A 24249-nucleotide genomic window follows, 5' to 3' on the forward strand; every position below is an offset into this window, starting at 1 on the left:
CCCAAGAAGCCTGTAAAGCATTGTTTCTCACAAAAACTCACACTTCATGGCAAAGTGCTTCGAGAACATGTGCCTTTTAGTTTTCAGATCTCTGTAGTGCAGCTGACATGAGCTCCTTGTTGGAGCCTTTGCTGTGCAGCAGCTGTACCAAAACACACCCTACTTTGTCAGGGTGGAATAGATGAGTTGGCTCTTCAGAACATGGCTCAGGCAAACAGGAGGGAGATTCTAGTGCCACACTTAGCAAGTTGTTTCAGAACCCGCCTGTGATGCTGTCAGAGGCTGGGTGCCTTCTTCAGATCTGAGATCCTCAGAGCTGCCCCAGAGTTTCTAGCAAACAAACATATTGCTTTCATTTTACACTAGAAGCATCACAACTATCTGGGAAATCTCCCTCCCACACCCCACAGGCTGTATTTTGGGTGGCTTGATGATCTCACCACCACACAGTTACTAAGGTTAAACCCTGCTTTAAGAACACTCATGTAAAAGCTACTGAGGTGAACTTTTAAGCTCAGGCTCACTCTGACCAGCTTAAATACAGAAAAACAAAGCAGCTGAAAGAAATGGACCAAAAGGAATTGTCCATCTTTTCTCCCCCACTCCCCTCAGAACCACACACTGCCAAACCTCCCTACAACTGCTCCCATCCTGCCAGGCCCTGCTGCAGTTCTGTCTCATTGCCTTTCCCAGTTTCTTCATAATCCTGAAATTATCTTCTCATGAAGAGAGCCACCAACACCTGTCCAGACACTGCCTCTTGCTATGCCTGGCTCCACAGCGCATCCCAAAGTGGATGCAGGAAAGCCAGGAACACAGGGACAGCTGCACAGCCCCTTGCTACAACACAGGTGCAACACAAACAGTCACAGCGGTCAGGAAAGGAAGTTATAAAAACAGTAAAGAAACATCAAGGATCTGCACCCTCCTCAGGCCTGGGGGTACAGCAGAGAAAACTTCACAAGAAATATGACAAGTCTCTCATCCAAAGACCTTCCAAATAGGAAAACCAGAATGATGTGGAACCATGAGCTTCCCCTTTCATATTCCCCCAGAAGAAGCTGTTTCAATTCCCTTCATCTGGAGGCACAGTAAGTGAGTCACACTTCAGCAGGTACCTTCATGTTTGAGGTCAAACCCAGGTCATGCAGTAATTAAGACACTTTAATGGAATTCTCTTGTTGTAATAAGCTAGCTCCCAGAGCTGACTCAGGAATACAGCAGAGCATCTGAAATCCAGAAGGTGGAATTTCGCCTTTTACAGAGTCATCTGCACACCTCCCATGTGGAGAGGTGTGGCTGCATAATTTCAAAATGAAGTAATACAAGGCTACATATTTTTACAAGGAAGTGACAGGAGAGATTTGTTCATGCTGCAAATCCAAGGAGTCTTCAACACCAAGACAATTCCCTTTTTGCCTTGTTTAGTCAGTTTCTAATCAGAAGTTCCCCTGGTAGAAGAGGAACATCAGCTTACAGAATTGCTCATCTTCACAAGAGCCCACCCCATAACCAGTTAATGAAAAGGATCCCACCAACTGCAACAGAAGTTGGACAAGGCCTCTGGAGTCTGAGCTCAGGAGGGAAACTACTTGAGAGGTGAGTGCAAGGAGACAGATTCTCCACACCCACAAAAGAAGACAAAAACACACCTTATTTAAAACCAAGTCTTTCCACTTCCACATTTATTTTTCCTAAAAACAGTCCTTGCAAATGTGTCTTGTTTCTCTTTCCCAATTCAGTGGCATTGCTGCAAGTCCTCCACAGCATGTGACTCTAGGGAAGCAGAGGAAGTGTCCCACAACTCAGTCCCATTTCCATAGGAAAAGCTTTCTCATAAATCACATCATCCTGGAGATGCTGACACAGGTTTGTAAGGAGCACCTGAATGACAAGTGCCAGGAGCAGGCTGGAGCCACCTGAGGGCTGGCAGGGCTGCCCAGCTCTAGCAGAGCAGGAGCCCCTCCTTCATCGCCAGGCGCTGCCGATGGATCTTGTCCTGCTGCAGCTCCTCGTGGTTCGGGTGCCAGAGTTTCATGACAATCCTCTCAATGTTTAGAGCATAGACCGTGTGTGCAGGGATCACTTCTTTGTGCACCTGCAAAGGCATGGTGGGAAACAAGCTGCACACTTCCATACACATCTGCCCATGTTACCAGGGCATGTTACCACAGGGGCCAGCTCTGCAGAGTGGGAACAAAGGGAGTCTCACAGGGAGAGCTGCTCCCTGCCAGCACAGCACAACCACCTCTTACACCACTTGCTGAGGGAGTGCCATGGTAAGGAAATAGTAATTTTGCTCTTGGGGTGGCAATCGATAATTGATCATCAAAACCATAGAAATAACAATTCTGACTAAACAGGAGACGAATGCTTGATTACAGCTCTGTGGTCTGTATCCACAGCTGTCAGACAAAATCCCAAGGCCTGTTCACAACAGCACAGATCATCAAGGGGGAATTTCTAACAACTAATTTTAGACATTCAAAGTAGGCAATGCCCCCACAGCTACCAGAGAGGGAGGGAACCACAGCCATACGCTGCCAATGAAAATTCACCCGGCTGACCTTAAATGCCTCCCCAGGGCTGAGGTGATCACAGCCAACCCACTGCAGTGCCCTGCATGCCAGGACTAAGTATTCCTCTAAGTACCCAGGTGGAACATGAGGAGAAAGAAGGGACATAACAGGTATTTTGCTGCAGCACTGTCAAAATCTGTCCAGCTCAGTTCTGATATAATCACTGCAGCCTAGCTGCAGAGGAAGAGCTCACCCATCTTGCACAGCTTTGAGATAGGGATTTCCTCATCAGCTCTGTGACCAAGGGGATCAGAACAGGCATTAAACCAGGAGTTAACAGTGGAAACAGTGGGAACAAACCAAAGCCAAAGAATCTGAGAAGCAAAGAAGGAAAGAGACTATGGGAAGACAAAACAAATCCCCCTCCATGCACATAAACCACACCTAAGACTGGCAGCTGGCACCCAGGGCATTGCTGCATGTGACACGAAGGTGTGACACGACCAGCTTACCTGCAGTGCCTCAAAGAGGTCGTACATGTTGACTGGAGGCAGGGATGCAGGCAGGGTGTCCCCAGAGCAAGCCAGGAGCAGGGCTGCCTGCTGCTCAGCATCATCAGGAGCAGGCGGGGGGGCCAGGCTCTGACCCGCCGAGGGCGTTGCGCTGCTCGGGGGGCTGGGGGCAGAGCAGGCAGAAAACATCCCAGTCACAAAACCAGCACCAGCTGTGGCTGTCATACAGCAGGAGCCTTGCTGTTCTGCACCACCTGATGTGTACGTAAAATTATTTCAGCTCTAATGAAAATTTAAGTTCCATTTTAACAAGGAGTGTGGACTGACCCTCAACGTGCTCCAGCCCTGCTTAAATCTTGGTCTTGGTTGTGCAACGTTTTGCTACTTGCAGCCAATAGTTTCTACCCAGCATAAAAATTAAGGCACACAACATTAAGCTGCAACAGTGGCCGTTAGGCAGTTGTTTGTAGTGCTACAATCAAATCTTCAAACACCCACGACCTCCTGTCAACTGCTAGAAGCTGCCACAGACAAACAAAACTGCCTTCTCGTACACAAACGCTGCCAGATGCACTGCACAAACTCTTTGACACTGAGACTCCAAACAAAAGGACCTCAAAGCCCTGCTAACTGGAAAGATGTGCCACAGAACCATAAACACATTTGCATGCAGGAAATGACAGGATGGCAGTGTCCTGCAGGTCCTCACTGACATTTTAATCCTATGGCACAACAGCCGTGCCTCCACAAAGGCAGAGAATTGCTGTGTTGCTGATGTTTCCAAAAAGCAGTAATAAACTGCTGGACAAGCAGAGGTAAGGGAGAGAGAGGTAACACTGTCCCTACAGTCCAGTGCTGGCAAATCCCCATATTCTCACTCCCTGTTTTGCTGTACAATCCTCCATAACAATACCTTCCTAGTTTGTGAAAGCAAGACACCATCAACACTCATAAAAGATGCAACTGAGCCATGGAGTAATTCCAAGACTAGCAAAATCCATGTACATGCTGCCAGCTCCTTACCACTCAATTAAGTTGTTATAAGCAACAACACTGTTCTTCAGATATGGCTGAGGGTTGACATTACTTCCAAAGGCATACTTGAAATGGCCATCCCTCAGACGATAGGCTTTCCTCCTGGATATCACAGAGGTCAGAATGTCCTTAAGGTGGTTCTGCAAGGAAAACCAATCTTGTGACATGTGCTGATACATTCACTCATGGATAGAAGGGCCTCAACAAATGGCAAGACAGAAGCAGTGCTCTATGACCACAGGGACCTAAAGATGGAAGGGAACCAATATCTGGACAAGCTGCAGGAGGTTTTCACTATCCAATCCTTGGATACAGAGAACTTGGCACTTTATGAGTACTGTAAGCATCAGCCTGTGAACTATACTTTAGTATGTGATGTCCTGCTTCAAATGTCAAAGGGGTGTCTTCAGTGCTAGGAAATTCCCACCTTCTGAATAAGGTTAAGATTTCATAACTGACACTAGATGTTACACTTGAACTGAAATACACTCCCTGAAATGACAGTGAAAAGCCCCTCACTCATCTTTTTCATTTGCCTGAACAGTGCTGGAGAAGGAACTGCCTGAAAAAAACAAGCAGACAACTTCTTAATTTGGCCTCGTTCCAGATGGGGAACTCGGGTTGGCCTCCACATGCCGAGTGCAGAAAACCATCCACACATCAATGCTCCAAGCAGTGGCTGTGTCACTCCTGGGATGTGTACAGTGATGCACCACCAATGGCCAAAGCCAAACTAAGACTCCACCTGGATCAGGTGTCACCTGATCCTGTCCCTTCATGGCCAAGCCAGACACTGTGCCTGTAACAGATTGCTTTTTATAGAGCTGGTCAAACTGACATTCCCATTCTGTCCCTGTTTTTAAGTGTCAGGAACAGCATTTTTCACAACAGCTACTTCAGCGTGCCTGGGGTACTGTGCAAGTACATCAAAATTAATGCTTGCAGGCAGAAGTGCAAGACTTTACATCTAGGGCATGAGATTCTCCATTCTCACATTACTCTGGGGGCAGAAAGGCAATTGGAGAACAATCAGACCAGCAGTTTCCACCCCATGCAGGGGGACAATGCCCCAGACTGCAGACAGAGCCTTTTGCTGCTGGTGTCATGAGACCACTGCAGCCCCCAGCCCAGCCTCACCTCCACAGCATAAACAACAGCTGTCACTGCCTCCTCGGTTACATTGTCCAGCCCATGCTCATAGGCAGTGACAATCATCCTTCCTTCCAGCTGGCCACGTGTTGGGAGCATCATGGTGTGAGAGCACAGCTTCAAATCATCATCCTCCTGAGGATCCTTTGCCACAAACTGCTGGGCTCCTGACAGTGGGTTCTGAGGCTGGAACCGGTGCTGTCAGGAACACAACATTAAAGCATAAGATAACATTCATTCAGACCCTTTGGTTCATCAAGGGGACACCCCTTCTCCAGTCAGAAAACTTGCACCCATAAAAAATCCTAAAAAAATCCTCCCCAATGGCTTGTGACTGAAGAAATTGGTAAGTCAGGGTTGGTATCCTTTCACTGGACTTGTCCAGTAGCACCCCAAACCACCTGAACTTTGGGTATCCACAACACACTGCAGTCAGAAATTTACACACCACATGAAGACTCACCTGCTCTGGTCTGATTTGTCTGATTCTCCTGGGAGCCTCAAATGCAGTCAGTGACTGTTCTTTTTATCTCCTTTCACACTACCCAGGCCAGTGACTGGACTATCACATCTCTCAGACACCTTCTGTGTTGAAGAGTTCTCATCAATTCCGTAATTTCTTGTACAGAAGGGTGTATTTTTACTTACTATCTGTACAGCTACCCTCCAGATTAAAACCCATGATCCTAAACTTGTGTGATTGATTCTTACATTTCTCTAATGCTTTAAACTTAGCCCAATTCCAGCACTAATTTCATACTCCAGCCTCCCTGTGTACTTTCACTACTCTAAGCAGAGCTCTGTTACAGAACAGCCACTGAGATGGATTATGACTATTTTTCAGAACTGACTCAGTAATTTAGCAAAAATGCTCATCACAGAACAGGAATTCATACTAGAAGGTGGCATTTCCCAGGCCATATGTATTCCAGCACAAATCCTTGGCTGCATTGTGTCTAAAGCTCTGAGTGCCTGTGATGGCTCCTCAGTCCCCAAATAAAGGGGGGGACCAAAGCAAATGCAAATTATTGATCCTTGAGCCCAGCCATGTGCTTGGCCCAGTTCTGACCCACAAGGAAACAGACTCATCACACTCCCTCTGCTTTCCAGTGGCTGTGGAACGGAGATTGCTGCAAGGCTTTTATGGGGCACCAGGACAAACACACTTTAAATATGAACAATGAAAATGCAGCAAAGTGGATTTCTCACATCTTAGTTTCAGGGGAGAAAGGGGGGCTGCTTTAGTCAAAGGACAGTGTGGCATTTAACTCAGAGTGAAAAACCAATCCACCCACTGGTGATGCGAAAGCAGGTTTCCCTCCCCATAATTCTAAAGATTTATGCTTTCATTACAGGAAAGTCACAAGCCTGGAAAAAAAGACCTTCAAAATGTAAGCAACTCTCAAGAGGAATGTGCTTTGGGAGAGCAGAAGCCAGCTGGAATGGACTGGACTTATGGTCATTCACAGCTCTTCTTCTGACCAGTGAGGGAAACATGAAATACCAAGGCACTTCCAAGTTCACACTACTCAGGAATTCCACTAGTACCAGAAAAGCCCATTAATTATAACATGCACTTCACACAGCACTTACTGCCAAGCATTCCTGAACATGTGTACAAACACACACTAGAAATCTGGTGTATCCTAGGGGTAGCGAGTAAATCAAATTCTAAGATTTCCACTGCATCACAACTTGCTTCTCAAACTCTCCTTTACTCACTACTGAACTGAAGAGTTACAGTGAAGTTTTAAGACAGGCAAGGTAACACAGACTGAATTCAGAATGTCACAATACAGGTTGCAGCTGTGAGCACTGCAAAGTAATTTGACAATTCCAAAATACAAGAAGCCCTCAGCTGGACTTGCATTCCTTTGGAACACTGCTCTCTGAAGCACACACAGAGTGCCTAATCACAGTCCCTAGAAGGGCAGAATGCACCTTATCAAACCCTGCCTGTTGAAGAGATCCCAAATCTCTGTCTCACCAGGCCCCCTCCACACTGGTCTGGAAGCACAGAAACAAGTGCAGAACAGGGGTGTGACAGTGCTGGGTGGATGTACAGAGCCTCTGCTGCAAAGTGAACCGGATCTTGCACGTTTCTGTGCCACCTACCAGAAAATAGCACCTTTAAAAGGCATTCTCAGCTCTGAAACAATCTGACCTTCTGAAAACATTACACACAGGATCTCGCTTCTAACACTTGGAGAGTTAGAGAATTCTGACTGCCTGAATAAACAGTAAATCACTTGTTTTAAGAATCTGGCAGATGTAATCTGGCACTTACATCGAACTTTTGACGAACCGAAGAAATCTTTTTCTTCCCTTTGGGTTTTCCAGGTTTAGTTGCAGAGCCACCTGGCCATGGCAGAGATCCAGCACCTTCTACAAATCGAAAGGAAAAAGAAACCAAAGCAAACCAACCAACAAACAAACAACAAAATATAAACCAAAAACCACAAAACACCCACTCAGTGTTGCTGATTTAGGGCCAGGATGAAACCCTTAACATTTAAGGGTTAAATGTTAAGCCTCAACCCAAAATCAACAGCCATGGCAAAGAGGGGAGAACACCTTTGGTAGGCCCTCCCTTCCTCTGTCAGCCCCTTGCTACTTTGACTCACTCACAACACCCACGATTTATGTAGCAATTTCTGTCCACACACCACCCAAAACCCATAGTGGAAGGAGAGAGATAAGCACAGCCTGTAAGAAAATCCAAAAGAAAGGAACAAGCCGTTTGCTCCATCAGGAAGGTAAGAGCTTGCCTGGAGCTCTTGCCTGGAGGTGGGTTCTCCTCTCACCCACTTCTGGATCAGGTCAGATGCTAAACCATCTGAACTGAGCAGCCTGACTCCCCAGCTCTCCTTCTGCTTCAGCAAAATTTGTCATGGATACTTATTAAACATCACTACATCAAGCTGACTGTTCTGTTACACTGAAGAGAAGGAGAGGGGGGAAGAACTGCAGAGGCCCCTGAGCCCAGGAGCAGGATGTCACTAATGTGACCAGTGAGCAAACAGCCGAAACAGAGCTTCCTGTTTAGTACTAATAAATAAATAAATACATTGGGTCATATAATCAGCTCAAAAGTCCACTGAATGCTGTCTGACAGCTACCCCTACAGCAGGCCAAACCATATCCTGATAATCACACAGATCTTGGCAAGGACAGCCTAGCAAGTTTCCTGCTGACAGGCTTACAGCATCTGTGAGCAATTAATTCCTTCAGGAACATTGGCTTAGGACAGCACTGCACTGGATGTGCGTGTGCTTGCTGGCAGGGAACAAGTGCAACTCAGAGACTGGGCAGCCCTCTCGTGGCTACAGAGCAGCCTGTGCTGTGTGCCTCCAGCACCCTCCTCCCCCAGCTCACTGCTGTGAGCATCCTCTTCCTTTGGAGCACAGCATGCCCTGAGCATGTCCCAGCCCAGGGAGCTTGGACAGCTCGGCTCGGAGGGCACTTCAGCTGCCCCCAAAGCAGAGGCTGGAGCTCTGCTGCCAGGCAGTTCTGACAGCACAGCAATGTCTTGGACATTCCCTGGCCACACCTCAGCCAGAATTTGCCATTTCCTCTAGATAGGGACAAGAAGTGACAGCAGCCTTTCCACATTTCACCACCCACAGCCTGGCTAGCCTCACTGAGCACTGACCAACACCCAGCTGTGCTTCTCTCCTGCTCCCACAGCTCTCACCAATCTGTGGGTTTATCTCTGGCTGTCCCAACTATGCTTAATCTGCTGTAATGGAGAATTAACTATGGTTAATTTGCTGCAGTCAGGAACTCATAAACACAATTATACCACAGCCCTGTTTGTAAGGAGTGAGGCTGGCTAGAAGTCCTTGGCTATGGGCAGCTTCCCACGCTCACAGCTGGAGCACAAGCACCGTGTCCTCTACTATGGAAAAAAAAATAATTTCTAACAGGATCAGGCTCAGCTAGAGGATTCAGGTGAAGTTTTTGAATGGTCAGCTGCTAAGAAGGGATTAGAAACAACCTACATACACAGAGATGGCACATTCTCCTTATACTAAAAAAAAAAGTTGACCAAGAAGTTTAGTTACATCCTATTAGAGGGGTGGAAACCCACAGCCTACAAACCCTGTTATCAAAATCCACTGGTCAATTTAAGAAATTAAAAGATAATAAATAAAACATCCCCAAAAATTGTAAGGCTGGTATCACTGCTCATCAATACATTACAGGAGAGGCCCCAAGAATGGAGCATAGGAAACCACAGTGGAGAGCCACATCAAGTCTCACACAGCTCCTTCACAGCCTCATCTGTGACCAGAGAAAGTGCAATGGAAGGAGGTGGAAATTGCAAACACCCTTTCCTCTGACAATATTCTACAGATATAATAGGTTACAGCTAAGTCTGAATTTTTAAAATACCTTTTTTAAGAAAAATAATACAGTAGGTTTTAAACTCAATGGCAACTAAATTTATAGGCTTTGACAGTAGATCTGAAAGATGCAACTTAATTGAATCTTAACATGCACATTTAACAAGAACTTAGCCAAACTCAGCTTAAAACAAGGAAAAGGTGAGATACAATCTCCTATTCCCCACTATAATGAGCCCATAGCACAATTTTTGGTTCCTTTTCCAGGTTTTCATATTACCAAGCCCAACTTGCAGGAGATGAAGAAAGCAAAATTTCCCTTTAGCATTCTAAGAAACCAGTACTTGCCTTCCTGGCCACAAATGACAAGGCTGGGTTGGCTCAGACATGAAACTTCAGAGATGAATGCAGCTTTTATTTAATCTTGCTAGCAAAGAAATCAGACCCTAAGAAGTCACAGCTGCTGCTCTGCCTTCAAAGATCAGCAAGAGATAAAAACATTTTTCTAGGAGCTGCCACATCTCTGCATGGCACCATCACGATGGCACCAGCCAGTCCAGACAGAACCTGTCAGGTTTGCCTACATGAGGAAAGGACAAAGAAACAGAGAAAGTCACCACAGAAAGAAGAAGACAGAGAGAAAATGCACGCATTTCCCACGCTTGTTTTCTTGATCTTCAGTTTGGAGGGGGTTGTTTGTTTTAATCTTCTTGCAGAAACAAGGGGTTTGGTCAAGTATTCTGCTGATATTTGGTTGATATTCTGCTGACTCTCCTCTGCCAAAAACTCTCACTCCCATTTTCATACTTTTCCTCCCTTCTCAGTACTCTGGAGAGAAGCAAACACAAACAACCCGAGCCAATCTCACAGCTGAAAGCCCTCGAGGCAAAGCCTGTGGACAAACCTGATGAAATAAAATGCTCCTGTTATTCCACATGAGTTCTACTTCACTGAACCATATTTTAATTGGCTTCAGACTACTATTAAATAAATTAAATCCTTACATCAGTAACTCGGGTGTTTGCAATTGTCTCAGTTTCATTGCTAACATTTAGCTAAGAAAGGAGGTAACAATTCAAGCAAGATACATATTAACTCAAGAAACCCTGCTACCCTGAGAGCCTGCAACTGTCCAACAGACAAGGTCAGCTTAGTAAGCAACTCCATGCAAGGTTAAGAAAGGATTTAAACCAGAGTCCTTTTTGACAGAATTTTTTGGGGAAGAAAAAATCCTCATGTGCTGGCTTGGGGAGGAAGAGGGTTAATTTCTTCCATAGTAGCTTGCACAGGACTACATTTTGCATGTGTGCCAAGAACAATGCTGGTGACACAGGGATGTTTTCACTCCTGCATAGCACAGAGCCAAGAGATTTTTTGATCCTCACCCCATCCCACCAGCTAGGAGCCTGGCAGTGCACAAGGACCTGGGAGAGGACACAGCCAGGAGAGCTGGATGGTCATCCTTCACATCAGAATAGACAACACACCTCCCTGCCTCTGCACCACCAAGCCCTAAATGCCCCATGCCAGAGAGGCTGTGCAACTGGGATGTCAAGTTGCTTGGGTTGTTTGAGCGACAGTCTGAGCAGATAAGAGGGGGAAATGCAAAGCATCCTCAAAAAGGGTGACATTCATCAAGTGCTCCCCTAAATCCCAGGTGGAACCACTAGTACAAGAGGCAGCAAATCTGGGATCAGATGGGTTTGTTTGCATGGTTCAACATACACTATAATCACTCCTGAAAAATACCTTCCCCAAGGGTTCTTATTCCAACACAGTACAGTATCAAGTACAACTTTATCACTGACCACTTGTCTCTCACACAAAGATGGAAAGTACATCAGTAACCCTTGTGATGGTGTGCAAGTGCCTCATAAACACTTCTTTAAAGCTACTTATTTCCATGAATCATTAAGTAAACACCTTCTACCCAAAAGACAGTGGTCAGGACAAAAGCCTGTTAGCTTTCCATTGTTACATGGAGGGGAAAAAAAGAGATATAAAACCAAACCACAATAAAAAAAAAAACCTAGTAGGTGTCAGACTGGCATCTAGGGAAGAAAAAGAAATCTATCTAGATGTTAAAAGCTAGTATTCCACTGATACTGCATTTTCCTGGGCTTGCATGTACAACCCTCCACCACACACAGCTGATAGGGAGATCTTGCCTGTAAGAGGTCTCCCAGTCAGTGGCCCAGAAAAAGGTACCTCAGCACAGATCAGCTCCCAGATCATTGGGAGACGGCACTAATCTGTGGACAGCACAGCTGAGCTGCTAGAGGGGACTAGCAGAAAGCACTGTTAGCTCCAGAGCACCAAACCACATCTTTAAGACCCCACACCCATGATTAAACTGACTTTTTTCAAGCTGGCTTATGCAGTCTGTGGACACAGAGCCAGCCAGAGCTTGCCTGAAAGCCCTGGAGGTGACCAGCACTGGTGGCCAGCTGGCTCAGCACCACATGCTGCCACTGACCTGCTGAACCACTACAGGCAGGCTTCCTCCAGGGCTCTGAAGAGAGCAGCTGCAACGGGACAAGAGAAAACGACCGCCAGGAACGAGAAATTAAAGGTCAGGCAGGAAATAAGGAGCATATGGAAAGCACCTGTGGAGCAGCACCCTGCTCTGTGCTGGGGCTCCCACCTTCAAACAATCCTAACCGGCCTTGGAAAGGGACACCTGGGAGAGTTTGCTCAGGAATCCTGACCAGACAGCTGCATACCATGACTAAGTGGCATAAAGAGAATTAATAGAGAGACAAATGACAATCAGAACAGCTGAGCCCAGAGCAGGCACACAGGAATAACAAACCCCAACCTCAGCCACATGGTAAGAGGCTCTAGCCTGACCAGTGCTCCGAGAAGCAAGACCTCTGAGCTGTGAGCTGCACCCCAACACTCACAGCAGCTCACTGCCTCCCTCCCCTCCTCATTTAGACTCAGCTGCTCCAGGTGATCATCAGGGGAATCACTGTTCCTGTGTGTTCTTTTTATAAGCCAGCTGTAATTAATTACTCAAAGTTAAAAGCAAGGAGCAGCAGGTTCAGACTTAAACCTTCTGATTTACACAAGCCCAGCTCCCTAAAGGGAACAAGTTTAGGACATACCAAGGTGTTTCTGCAGTTCAATCAAGAGCAAGCAAAGCAAGTTTGGAGGTGGGTGCAATTAACATTTAATTAGCACAGCTGGTAGAGTTAAGGACTAGCTCCAATGCAAAAACCTGTGGGCATCTATGAATTTTGCATTATTTCCTCTAGCTAGAGGTACCTCAGTAGCAGGTATTCTCTCAAAAACTCATCTCTCAGGTCTCAGCCCATATGTGCTGTAACCATTTTCTCTCCCTTCCTACACAGGAGTTCCACATTTTGAATTGCAGCTCAGTTGCCCTTGCTACCACATCTCTGGATTGAGAGGTCTTTTGGAAACCAAACAAAACACACCTGCAACCCTGAGGACAGCCATGCTAGACACTCACAAAGGTAAAATGTAATTCTAGATGCTCACAAAGTTAACATGTTAACTATCTGCAGATTACTGGGTTAATAGGTCACAGCTCAACCAAGGCTCCCTGTAAGCACTTTTCTAACAGATATGTACTTGAAATCAAGATGAGTCAGGAAAAGTCAGCTCTCCACACATGACCAGGAACAAAGTTCAGAGGAGAGGGAAAGAGGTAAGCAAAGCACATCAAAGAGAAGGCTGCATCTGCCTTGACCCTTCAGCTCACAGCAGACACCAACCCAGAAATCAAACCAGATTATCACAGGCAGCAGTCCAGCACCAGCCTCTAACCAAGCACACACAGCTTAGTCATAGAAGCATCTCTACTGAAACATTATTTTGCTACATTTTTACCTGTGTGGCAAAAAAACCCATGAATATTAAGGCTGAGGACACGGGGGTACTGTGCACACACCTCCCCAAACATACAAGTGGCAGGCACAGTGTTACACCAAGTGTTTAATGAGGCTTCTCAGGACTCACCTGGGGCAGAAACCAAGATCTGGCATCGGGTGAGAATAGCCAGGAGGAAATCATTATGAGAATGGACTGTGCACAGAGAGAAAGAGAGAGCTCATTAGCAGCACATCAGTGCCCAGAGGCACCCCCTCAAAGCCATCCTAAAGCTGCTCCCTAAGCTTTCCCACCGTTGTGTTCTCCCCACCTGCTCAGTCAATTTTCAGTTTAAGTTTTTTTGAGAGTTTTCTTCTACTGGACTGAGAATCTACTACTATGACAACAACACAGAGGATACCACACACAGCACAGAAACAATGAGGTCACTTCTCAGTATTACACACACACGCAGTGTATTACAGCTACTTGACAAGTCTGGTGTATTCAGCCAGTCAGAGGAGCAGCTGTCCCCTCTTGCCATGCAGGCACCCCACTGTAGTGCTTTTGGTTTTGCTACAAAATACACCAAAATGAGAACCACAAAGATGAAGTCAACTCAAATAGGTGCTAACGAAACAGAACTTAACTGCAGAGGTTTTCTGGAACATAGAGTAAATGTGCACAAGAGAAAGTGAAAACAACTTCAGAGGGTTCCAGGATCCTCTTTGGAGTCTGGGCACCAAAAAACTCCCTGCCCTTCCCTACAGGGATCACAAACATGGAAACCACAACGAGCTCAGCAACGCCCATCCATGTCTGCAGACACACAGAGAAGCAAGGACCGAGGACCCTTGAGCACCCCACCTGCCAGTCCCAGAGGGCAGGAGGGACCTGCCTGCTGCAAATGCACCCTGCTGAATCCAGGGCTCCCTCCCCTGCTCCAGCTACAGCCAAAGGCAAAGTGCAGGAAGGACTGCATCTCCACAGTGACATCAAAAATGGCTTTTTGGTTGCTCGAACAACATGTTTTACGTTTTTACCACATTTACACAACGCCAAATTGTCTGTCAGTGCCGGGGTTACACAGGGACTTCCCCATGCAGGCCAGGGCACCTCCCATCATTTTAACCCCATTGCTGCCAGAGCCCTGGCCACCGCTACTTCCCTCACAAGCACTTTCCCGGTTCGGGAAGCACCGCGGAGCTTCCCAGGCCTGGCAGGGCAAGGCAGGGAAACGAACCCCAGGTGTTATTTTACCATTGTCTTGCGTGAGAAGCCTGCGCGCTTCCAGGTCAAACTCCTCCTTGCTGATCTTCTGCTTGAACCAGAGCTTCAGGTTGGCCCAGTACCTCGGGAAGAGCAGAACCACAGAATCAATGCGGTTGGAAAAGACCTCCGAGATCATCGAGTCCAACTCTCAACACCACCGTGTCAACCAGACCTTGGCTCTCTCCTCGAGCACCTCCGGGGAGGCGCAGCCAGCGGAGCAAAGGCGCTGCTCCCACACGCAGCAGCAGCATTGCCGAGGCTTGACACAGCAGGACCGCGAGGGGCCGCGAGGGTAGCGCAGCGCCCAGGCCCGGCCCCGCACCCCCCGCTCCCCGAGGGCACTCACTGCTTCACGTTCTCGCCCAGCGCCTCGCTCAGGCTCTTCTTGGCCGCCTCCAGCTCGCTCACGTAGGTCGCCATCACGGCCGCCGCCGCCTCAGCGCCGTCACGTGCCCGCGCTCACGTGCCCGCGCAGGGGGCGGTGGAGGCGCGCAGGCGCAGAGGGGGCGGCGGCGGCTCCGGGAGCAGCAGCGGGAATTGCGCCGGGAACCGCAGTCATGCCGGGGCTGCTGCTGGGGGATGAGGCGCCCAACTTCGAGGCGGACACCACGCAGGGTCGCATCCGCTTCCACGACTTCCTGGGAGACTCGTGAGCTTGGGGATGCGGCGGGAGCGGGGGCAGGGGGTGGGATGTCCGCGCCGCCGGATTCCGGGAAGGAGCGGGACCGCTCACCGCGTTCCTTCCTTCCGCACGGTGGGTCTCGTGTCACGCGGTTCCGGGGACTCGCTCCAAAATGTGGGTTTTTCTCGTGGAGCCGGGGGGCCGGACACGGCGGGATTCCCGGTGGGCAGAATCGCCCGTCCCCATCGCCCCCGGAGGGCGAGCCGAGCTCCCGGGGAGAGAGGAGGCAGCGCCCGCGGCGCGGCAAAGCCCGGCTTGGCAGAGCGGCGCTTAGCCCAGGGCGGTGCTGGGGACCAGCTCGGTGTCACGTAGCCGGGAGTGCGAAGGTGTGCGGTGACACGGGGCTCGGTGGCCGGGAGTGCGGAGGTGACAAAGGGCTCGCGTCCTGCCGGCACCCTTCCCGCAGAGCCGGCTGCTCCATTCCCGGCACGGGCACGGCGCCTCCGGGACTCGCTCCCGGCAGCGCTTGGCAGGCGTGAATCAGCCCCTTCTGTCGGCATTGTGAGCTCGGGCAGAGGGCGAAAAAAGAACCCTCTGAGCTTCAGCCCTTCTGGAACTGGCTGTTCCGGCCTGGGCACACACCTTTCTCCTTTCTCCTCGCTGCTGTTTGCCCAAGGAGTGCAGTTATTGTCTGAAGAGCCTCGTAGCACTGGTGGCCAGGTAGCTGCCCCATGAATTCCTGGTGACCCGTGGCAGTCACACGGCTCTGGCAGAGCTGCAGGGGCCCTCGCTTGATCCCTCCAGCTGCATTCCCGAGTCTCTCAGACAGGACTTTCCCCCCCTGCTGTGGTCCTGGGGCTGGGTGAAGATCGGTGCAGTAAGATCTGTGTGATTTGAGCTGAGAAATTGTGGAAGGAGTCTCTGGCAGGGAATTTGAAGTGCTGGGGGTGGCTTTGCTTTAGCCCCTGGGAAGTCCTGAGAGCCTTTTTGCTCCAGCTCGTCCTGCTGGGCTGTGTTGCTGCCTTTCTCTGTGCGCTGCTTACCTTACCTGGGAGGTGTAGGATTAGTGTTTGCCTGCTCTAAAGACTCAAAATCCATTGCTGCCAGGCTGTGGGCAGCAGCGAGATGGCTGTGTCATGGTAACAGGAGCCAGAATGTGATGTTGTTAACTTCTGGCCTCCTCTGCTATTGATTAATTCATACCTTTTAATGAAGTGCAGCTCACAGCAGCAGCTGGGTTAAGGCTTGGTCCTGTCCCATTCTTTTGAGTTGCATTTGTGTGTGTCTCCTCGTGGAGGTGAGGTGCAGGGGTAGTGGCCAGGCTGGTGAATCAGTGACCGTGTCTGCAGTAACCTGGCTGGCAGGCTGGCCAGGCATCCCCTCACACGTGGGGTCTCTGGGCTGCACTGTACACGTGGCTCCCCCAAACTTCCTCACACGGCACGGTGCCCACCTCCATGTGAAGATCCAGGGGCTACTCCAGCATCTCCTGCAGGGTCCTGGAGGCAGAGCGTGGAGTGAGGTGCAGGGAGTTTCTTAGAGCCGGGCTTATCTCATGGAATTTTCTAGTGATAGGGAAGGAAGAGTTGCCAGGGAAGGAAGAGTTGCCGGGGCAGGAATTCCTTATCAGAGAGACGAGCTGTTCCTGCGCTCCACACCATGCAGTCTGCACAGCTTTTGTCTGCAGCACAAACCAGAACCACGCCTGCCCTTCACAGCAGCTGCTTCCCTCCCGTTGCAGGTGGGGCATCCTGTTCTCCCACCCGCGGGACTTCACCCCCGTGTGCACCACGGAGCTGGGCCGGGCGGCCAAGCTGGCACCCGAGTTCAGCAAGCGCAACGTGAAGATGATCGCGCTCTCCATCGACAGCGTCCAGGACCACCTCTCCTGGTGCAAGGTACGGGCTCTGGGGAGGCCTCAGGGGCCAGCTTGTGCTGCTGCCTCGCTCCAAAGGCTGCAGGAGATGCCCACGCAGGCTTGGAGGTACAAGTGTCACATCCCAAAGCATGGCGGCACTGAAATTCAGAGCAGGAATGAGGAAGGTCTTCTCCATCTTTGTGGAGCACCCCGCAAAGTCCAGGGTGCTCTTTGCACTTTGATGCTGATGCCTAGAACAGAGACTAGACAGAGTTAAAGAATAAAGCAGGGATTTATTAGGAGGCCTCAATGGATGCACCTTGGGCAGCACAAGAGCCCAGCCAGGGCTGCACCCAAGATGGGCCCAAAATGGTCACAAAATGCACGACTGGTCATGGGGGTCTCTCACTTCTATAAGTTCTGCTCCGTTTGCATATTGGAGTTAATTGTCCAATTCCGCCTTTAGCCCATGCAGTCCCATCCTTCTTGTTTTTCTCTCTTCAGCCCACATTGTTTGTGCTCTTGGGCTGAGATTTGGATCATTTGTCCTTGGTGCCCAGCTAGAGAAGGAATTGTTTTGTCTCCCTGCTCTGTGCAAAGAGCTCACCATCCCCTAATATGAAGCCCAGACGTACACACTAAAGCAGCACAGAATCTGAAAAATAGAGAAGCAAAAACCTGAGGTATCAATACAAGAGGAAAGCAATATTACTGCTGTCCCACCACTACTGAAAGGGTTAAAACGTGGAGGTGATGCCAGAAACTCAGAGGAAGGCAACCTACCCACAGGCCCTCAGGAAGTTCTGTAATAAAACAGGAAAGGAAAAGAGGCATCAGAAGCGAGGACAAAATTGCAGTTCATGCTTGGTCAGGGAGGAGAAAACAGAGGACAAACAGAGACATGTTAAATATAAAACCACAAATAGGAGAACATGAGGCAGCATTAAAAAAAGATGGGAATGGAATAACTCAGTGAAGGAACTTGCAAGGAACTGAAGAAAAACTTCAAAGGCAAACCTGTGTGTGCTACCAGGGAGAATGGTTCCAGGGCTAGAGGTGGTAGGGGTCTAAAATGAGTATTTCAGACAGAAATGGCCAGAGTGTAAAAATCCTTGGGTGAATTACCTGCCACTCTCTTAGCTCTTAAAATTGGGAATGTTCTCCTATATTTTCCAGGGGTGAGAGGTGCTTGCAATAAGAGGCATTAAAGGGGAGAAATTTCTGCACTCAGTCGGACATTACTGACTGGCTTTAGAAATTAGCTAATTGCCTTATTGCTTAAACAAACCTTTGTACCTGAGTGGTGCATGGCTAATGTCCCGGCAAGCCTCAGAAGGGCCTGGGAAAAGCAATGTACAAATCCCAGTAAATGAGATTTCTGGGCTGCTCAAACTAGCTGAAACCAGCAGTCAAATTAGCAAATAACGTGTTATTAGCCAGAACAAAACATTTGTGTTGTGCTTTTGTAAGGGAGACTCATCTGCTGGCTGGCCAAAGCTGAGGTGTTAGGGTGTTGCTGACTTCTGCAAAGCCTTTGAATTTGCAAGCAGCTTTTCCATGAAGTCAGCTCTGTGAAGGGCAGGCTCTTTCTTGCAGGAAAGCAGGAATTTGTGTCAAGGGAGGGAAGTGCTGAGCTCTCTCAGGGCCTGCCTGCAGGGATATGTGGGGTTCAGCAGACTCAAGTGATCTGAAAAAGAGATGAACAGCGAGCTGACTCTGCTGATCCTATAGAATTATTCACACAGCAGAATCTCAGGTGAGAGCAGGAGAAGTTGCAGAACAGCCTTGATGCTGGCTGAGGGAAGGCAGAGCAGGAAAGCCTTCCAGAAAAACCACAGAGAGGCAATGATTGAAGCTGTGGTGAGCTTTCTGTAGGCTGGGAGAAGCCTTGGAGCCAGAGGTTTGGAAGTGTCAGCTCAGCACCTGTCAGACAAACAGGTGAAAATCCTCCAGAGCCAAAGATCCAATTGGTGAGGACAAATCCATAGAAGGCTGGAGTGTTCCATGCAGCCCATGTTCACTGGATTGAACTCAGAAGACCCAGGAGTGAGCAAAATGTTGGGCAGAACCCTCTGTGAAGCATTCCCAAACACAGCTCTGCTTCCTGTCTGGATGAAGCTGCTTTTACCTGGAGCACAGCCTGCAAGGAAGCAAGCAGGCAAGAGGGGGGTGGCTGAACTCCTGCATGAAACAATAGAAAAACTTCTCTGCTTGCTCTGCTGCCGAATGTCAGTGGGCAGATGAGATCTGCCTGGAAAGGTGGGGCCAGAGTGCAGCCAATAATCCCTGTGTCACTTTGTGCAGATGTCACAGCTATTCTTGGCCATCCCTGGCCACAGAACAGAGGCTTGCTCCAGGACTGGGAGCTGTAGCTCAGCCAGGGATTGATCCCACCTCCCCAGGCAGGAGGCTGCTGCTTCTCCACGAGCTGGGGGAATGCCTGAGCTCCCTGAGCAGGTCTGGCTGGCACGTGCTGTGCCTGTCAGAGGTTTCAGGGCTCTCTTTGGCCAGGGATACCTGCACCTTGCTGAGTCAGTGGTGAGTCAATCCCTCCAGTGATGTCTGGTTTCAGCTTGGACTCTGGAAGGGAAATCAGTGACTCGGGAAGGGAGTAGTGGGTGTTTTATTGCAACACAGAGAATGGTTTGTGAGGCTGTTTTCTACAGCTCCCCAGGCCAGGAAATTGCGTGCCTTTTGGAACGAGTCACAGTCCATAGGATTCAGATAACACTTCTCAGAAACTCTCCTCATCCTCCAGCCCTGCTCTAAAGAGAGGTGAGGGGTGGCTCTCGTTTGCTGATGTCCATCTGCAGCCTCCTGTGACTCTGTGGAGCATTCAGCTGCATTTCTTCTCAGCTGAGCCCTCCAGCTCTGCTTTCCTTCCCTGCTCTGCTCTGCCAAGGCAGGTTTGCAGGACAGCAGAACCAATTCCCTGCTTCCTTCCAAGGCAGGCCTGGCCACAACCCAGCCAAGATCAGTGGCCTCTTTCTGCAGAGCCGTGGTGACACAGAAAAGCCTGGGGAGAAAACAAGCAAAGAGCAAAGCTGGAAAGGAAACATTTGGCCACGTGTGCACCACTTGACCTGCTTGCAGCATCCTGAGCAGCTGGGGCAGGGCTACAGCCCCTTTTGTCAGCACCAGCAGCCATGGGGGGCTGAGGAGGGGTGCAGGGCCTGCCTGCTCTTGGTGCTATTGAGCAGTGCCAAGGGGCAGCATTTCCAACCCTGCCCTCCCTGGGTTCCCTCTGAGCAGGGCTCCCCCACATTCAGAGCCTGGAGAAGGCAGAGAGGTTTTACACTGAGGTCATCAGCTGAGCTGATAGTGCAGCACAGCAGTGTGAGGGAGGCTCGCAGCAGTATTGCAGTCACTTTTGTCTCCTTGTAGCATGCAAAGGGTGGAAGGAACAGGCTGCCCTGTTCTGGCAGAATTCAAGACAGGAGCCTTGAATTCTGCTTGCTTTGATGCTGGCAGCTGCCCTGCCTGTGCTGCCTTCAGCAGGCTCCTCCCAGCACAGCTCCCTGTGGCCTGTGAGGGTGGTGCTGCAGACCCCAGGGACAACTTAAATGCTCTAGTCGAGTCCAGACCAAGTTTGGAGATGCTCAAAATACATTTTTTCTGTGTATTTGTGAGGCAGGTCCAGTTTGGACTAGTACAGCCTCATAAACCGTGGTCACAAGGCAGAGCCTCCAGGGCTGTGGAGGGGGATGGTTTTCTCTTCTGTCCCAGGCATGGTTCAAAAAGGAGTGAGCAGTGTCCCAGCACCTGCACTCAGGCTTCCACTGTAGTTTTTTGAGAGCCTTTAGTTAAGTAAGCTGCGAGTGAGTCACTGGATGGAACTGGACCCTTGAATGAGACCTGTGGAGTGTCAGATCTTTCTTTGTCAGCTGGTTGCTCTGCCACTAGAGAAACAACTCCTTAGGAGCACAGTCCAGTTCAGCTGTGACACCTGTCAGCAGAGCTGGGAGAGAGCTGGAAGAGGGGCACAGTTCTCAGTGGAAGGTGGTTCAAACTCTCTGTGTCGCTAGCACGGGCAGGAATTCCCTGTTGCTCCATACGCACTGCCTGGGCAAAGCAGCTGCTGCACGGGCTGTGAGCACAGACAGCCTAAGAACTGACCTCAAGAGCAAGGCACAGCCCAGCCTGGCACAAAGGTTTCTGGTTTCTGGAAGCTTCCTGGAAGGCCATGAGCCCTGGCTGTGCTGTCCCAGCCTGAGGCCTTGGGGCCAAGCAGGTGGGGAGCTCCTGGTTCTGCCTGGCCTCTGTCTCTGCTGGTGCCACAGGAACGTCCCTTGGCTTTGTCCCTGCAGGACATCAATGCCTACAACGGGGAACAGCCTGCAGAGAAGCTGCCCTTCCCCATCATTGCTGACAAGAACCGGGAGCTGGCTGTCAAGCTGGGCATGCTGGACCCGGACGAGCTGGACAAGGACGGGATGCCGCTGACCGCTCGTGTGGTGAGTGCCTGTCCCCACAGCACAGAACCACGGCCTGCCAGCCTGCCCTGTGGCTTTGGGGCAGCTCACCTGGATGGGCATGGCCATCCTCAGGAGCTGGGATGGCTGGAACCATGGATTCTGTCACGGTGACCCACCGATCCTGATTGTGCCTGTCCCAAACTAATGTTTGTCAGTGCTTGATCTGCCGGACTTTCCTTTTCCCCTCATGTGCTTACACTAGAAGGGCACAGGTAGCAAAACATTGGCATTGGACACAGGAGCTCCCAGAGCAAAAGCTCATTCCCTGGGCATCAGTTGTTCTCTAAATCCCCTCCATGGCATCTCCCCTGTCCCAACACCTGTGGTCAGGCAGCTCCCGGGAAAGGAAGGAGCATCAGGGCTGAGCAGATCCAGCAGGGCAGTCAGACAAGTGTGCCCAGCCCCTGACACTGTCTCCTTGTGCTCAGGTGTTCGTTTTTGGCCCGGATAAGAAGCTGAAACTCTCTATCCTGTATCCAGCCACCACCGGGAGGAACTTTGATGAGATCCTGAGAGTGGTGGACTCCCTGCAGCTCACAGCATACAAGAAGGTCGCTACCCCTGTGGACTGGAAGGTGAGGAGCAGGGCAAAGCTCACAGCCAGGCACTGGGAACAGGCATTGAAATGGCAGCCAGCCTCCCTTGGAGGGGCATCCCCAGGCTGGGGGAAGCAGCAGCTGGAGGCAGCCCTGCCTCAGAAGGCTCCTGTTTCCTGCAGCATAAGCTCGCAGTGGGCTGGGCCAGCTCACCCACCTCCCAGGAAAGCAGTTCTTTCCCCAGGGCTTGGAATCAAGAGGGAGCCAGCACCACCTGTCCAGGGGTGCCTGAACTATAGGAATGGATGAACAGACATGGGCAAGCTGTGCTCTGTGCATCGCAGAGAGGCTCAACCTCCCCCCTCCTTACTCCCTGCTCCCATGGCTGTGGAGCTGGCTCCCTGTCCCATTGGCAGGGCTGGCAGATGGCACAGCTCTTCCTTTGGACATCTCCCGTGGCTCCCGGTGTAGCTCCCACTCTGCCCTCACTGCTGGCTCCAGGTACAGGACGTGCCTGGGGCACAAGGGCTGGGCACTCGCAGGGAGGTAGTGCCACCCGTGTCCAGCCCTGCCAGCTCCTCACAGTCCCCATTTGTCCCCATCTGCTCCCCAGCCCGGTGACAGCGTCATGGTCGTGCCCACCTTACCTGACGAGGAAGCCAAGAAGCTCTTCCCCAAAGGAGTCTTCACCAAGGAGCTGCCGTCGGGCAAGAAGTACCTGCGCTACACCCCGCAGCCAGAGTGAGGCGTCTGTCTGTCTGTCCATCCTGCTGGGATGCCGGAGCCTTCCCGAGCCCAGCTCCCACCCTCTGACACCGCACCACCACGGCCTCGTCCCATCAGCGCACGGCAGCACTGAAGCAGCCCTCCTGTCCCTCCAGCCCATCCCCTCAGAACCAAGCCCTGGGTGTTTTCGTGCCTCGGACCAGCCCTGCCAGGACACGAGCACACCCGTGGGGACTGCGGGGCTCCTGCTGTGGTGTCCCTCCGTTTGGTGCCAGCCATGAGAAGGGGTGTCCTGATGGGACAGGGGGCTCTGGGGTTCCAAGCTGCTGCGTGCCTTTCAGAGCAGCCATCTAACCTTTGGTCCCGCGAGTAGGGGAGGAGCTGCAGAGCCAAATCTCTCACCTCTTAACTGCTTTCTTGTCTCTTGCTGGAAGGTGATGGTTTCCAGGTTTTGTGGAAGAGGGAATCAAGCAAATAAACTGACCTTCAGTACTACCTGCAGTGTCCCTTGTGTGTGTCTGCTGCCCCCACGGCACCCTGCAGCATTTGCTGTGTTCCCTGTGGGCACGCAGCTGGGATTTGTGCCCAGGCTCTGGAGCGGGGTGGCAGCAGCACAGACTGGCCTTGTTCTTGCTAAGGAAGGCCTTTTGGAAAGACAGCTTGTCCCAGGGCACATGGTCTCAGACAAGAGAGTTGTGCTGTCCCTGCTGGGGAGGAAGAATGTGCCTCAGCCTGGCCTTGGCCGCAGGGCAGAGGGTCCTCCCCTGCTCTGGGGCATGAGCAGGCACGACAGGAGCCGTGCAGACTCCTGCCTGCTCTCCCACACCTCCACCTCAGGGATTTGTCAAGACATGAGCAATGTTTTAATATAACATAGTGAAGAAAGCTGCTCACTGAATAGCTCATAGGGTGGCTGCCATCATCCCTCAGTGCCCAGCACAGCCAGCAATGCTCAAAAGGAGCAGCTGTTCAAGAAATCAGCTAACTTAGGCACAAATGTACCCCCCCAGCAAGTGGGACTGTGGGTTTGATGTTCAAGGTAAGCAAAGCACCGAATCCTCCTCCAGACTAAACCACAGGCAGCACCCACAGCCCTCTTTTATTACCCCTCCCCCCCCAAAAAAGAGTTTTATTAATTTTTAATTGCCTTCAGGAACTATGCAGTGAATATTGGTGTATTTCCCCAAATGGCTTTTAAATGAACCTTCGTTATGAAACTCCATATTATTCCCATGTATTATTTTGACTGGAGGATAGGAACAGTTGGTCTCTGGGCTGACTTGTTCTCACTCTTCCACTCTGCAAAAAAGGGGAAAGGGAATCTACAATTTCAAAAGGGAAACATCTTTTTTCAGAGTAGCTTTT

General features: G+C 50.3%; 2 protein-coding genes across 3 annotated transcripts; one reads left to right on the plus strand and one right to left on the minus strand.

Moving 5' to 3' along the window:
* Nucleotides 1-1656: 1656 nt before the first annotated feature.
* TADA1 (transcriptional adaptor 1) lies at nt 1657-15186 on the minus strand. 2 transcript variants are annotated; one of them, XM_041479012.1, is made up of 8 exons: nt 15014-15182; nt 14656-14747; nt 13546-13611; nt 7503-7600; nt 5204-5413; nt 4055-4206; nt 3032-3194; nt 1657-2098 (listed from the first exon to the last, which is right to left on the minus strand). In XM_041479012.1, exons 1-8 carry the CDS (start codon nt 15085-15087, stop codon nt 1946-1948), a joined length of 1008 nt encoding a protein of 335 aa, XP_041334946.1. In that variant the 5' UTR covers nt 15088-15182; the 3' UTR covers nt 1657-1945. The 2 variants fall into 2 exon arrangements, 1 of the variants encoding a protein (XP_041334946.1); XR_005956081.1 differs by having other exon boundaries at nt 1965-2098; nt 3032-3285; nt 15014-15186.
* PRDX6 (peroxiredoxin 6) lies at nt 15155-23379 on the plus strand. The gene is made up of 5 exons (XM_041479016.1): nt 15155-15316; nt 17031-17187; nt 21455-21601; nt 22051-22197; nt 22772-23379. The coding sequence occupies exons 1-5, from the start codon at nt 15225-15227 to the stop codon at nt 22901-22903; spliced, it is 675 nt and encodes a 224-aa protein (XP_041334950.1). The 5' UTR covers nt 15155-15224; the 3' UTR covers nt 22904-23379.
* The last annotated feature ends 870 nt before the right edge of the window (nt 23380-24249 follow it).

The sequence above is a fragment of the Pyrgilauda ruficollis genome, unplaced genomic scaffold (assembly GCF_017590135.1).
Source record: "Pyrgilauda ruficollis isolate IOZ18807 unplaced genomic scaffold, ASM1759013v1 scaffold47, whole genome shotgun sequence".
NCBI lineage: Eukaryota > Metazoa > Chordata > Aves > Passeriformes > Passeridae > Pyrgilauda > Pyrgilauda ruficollis.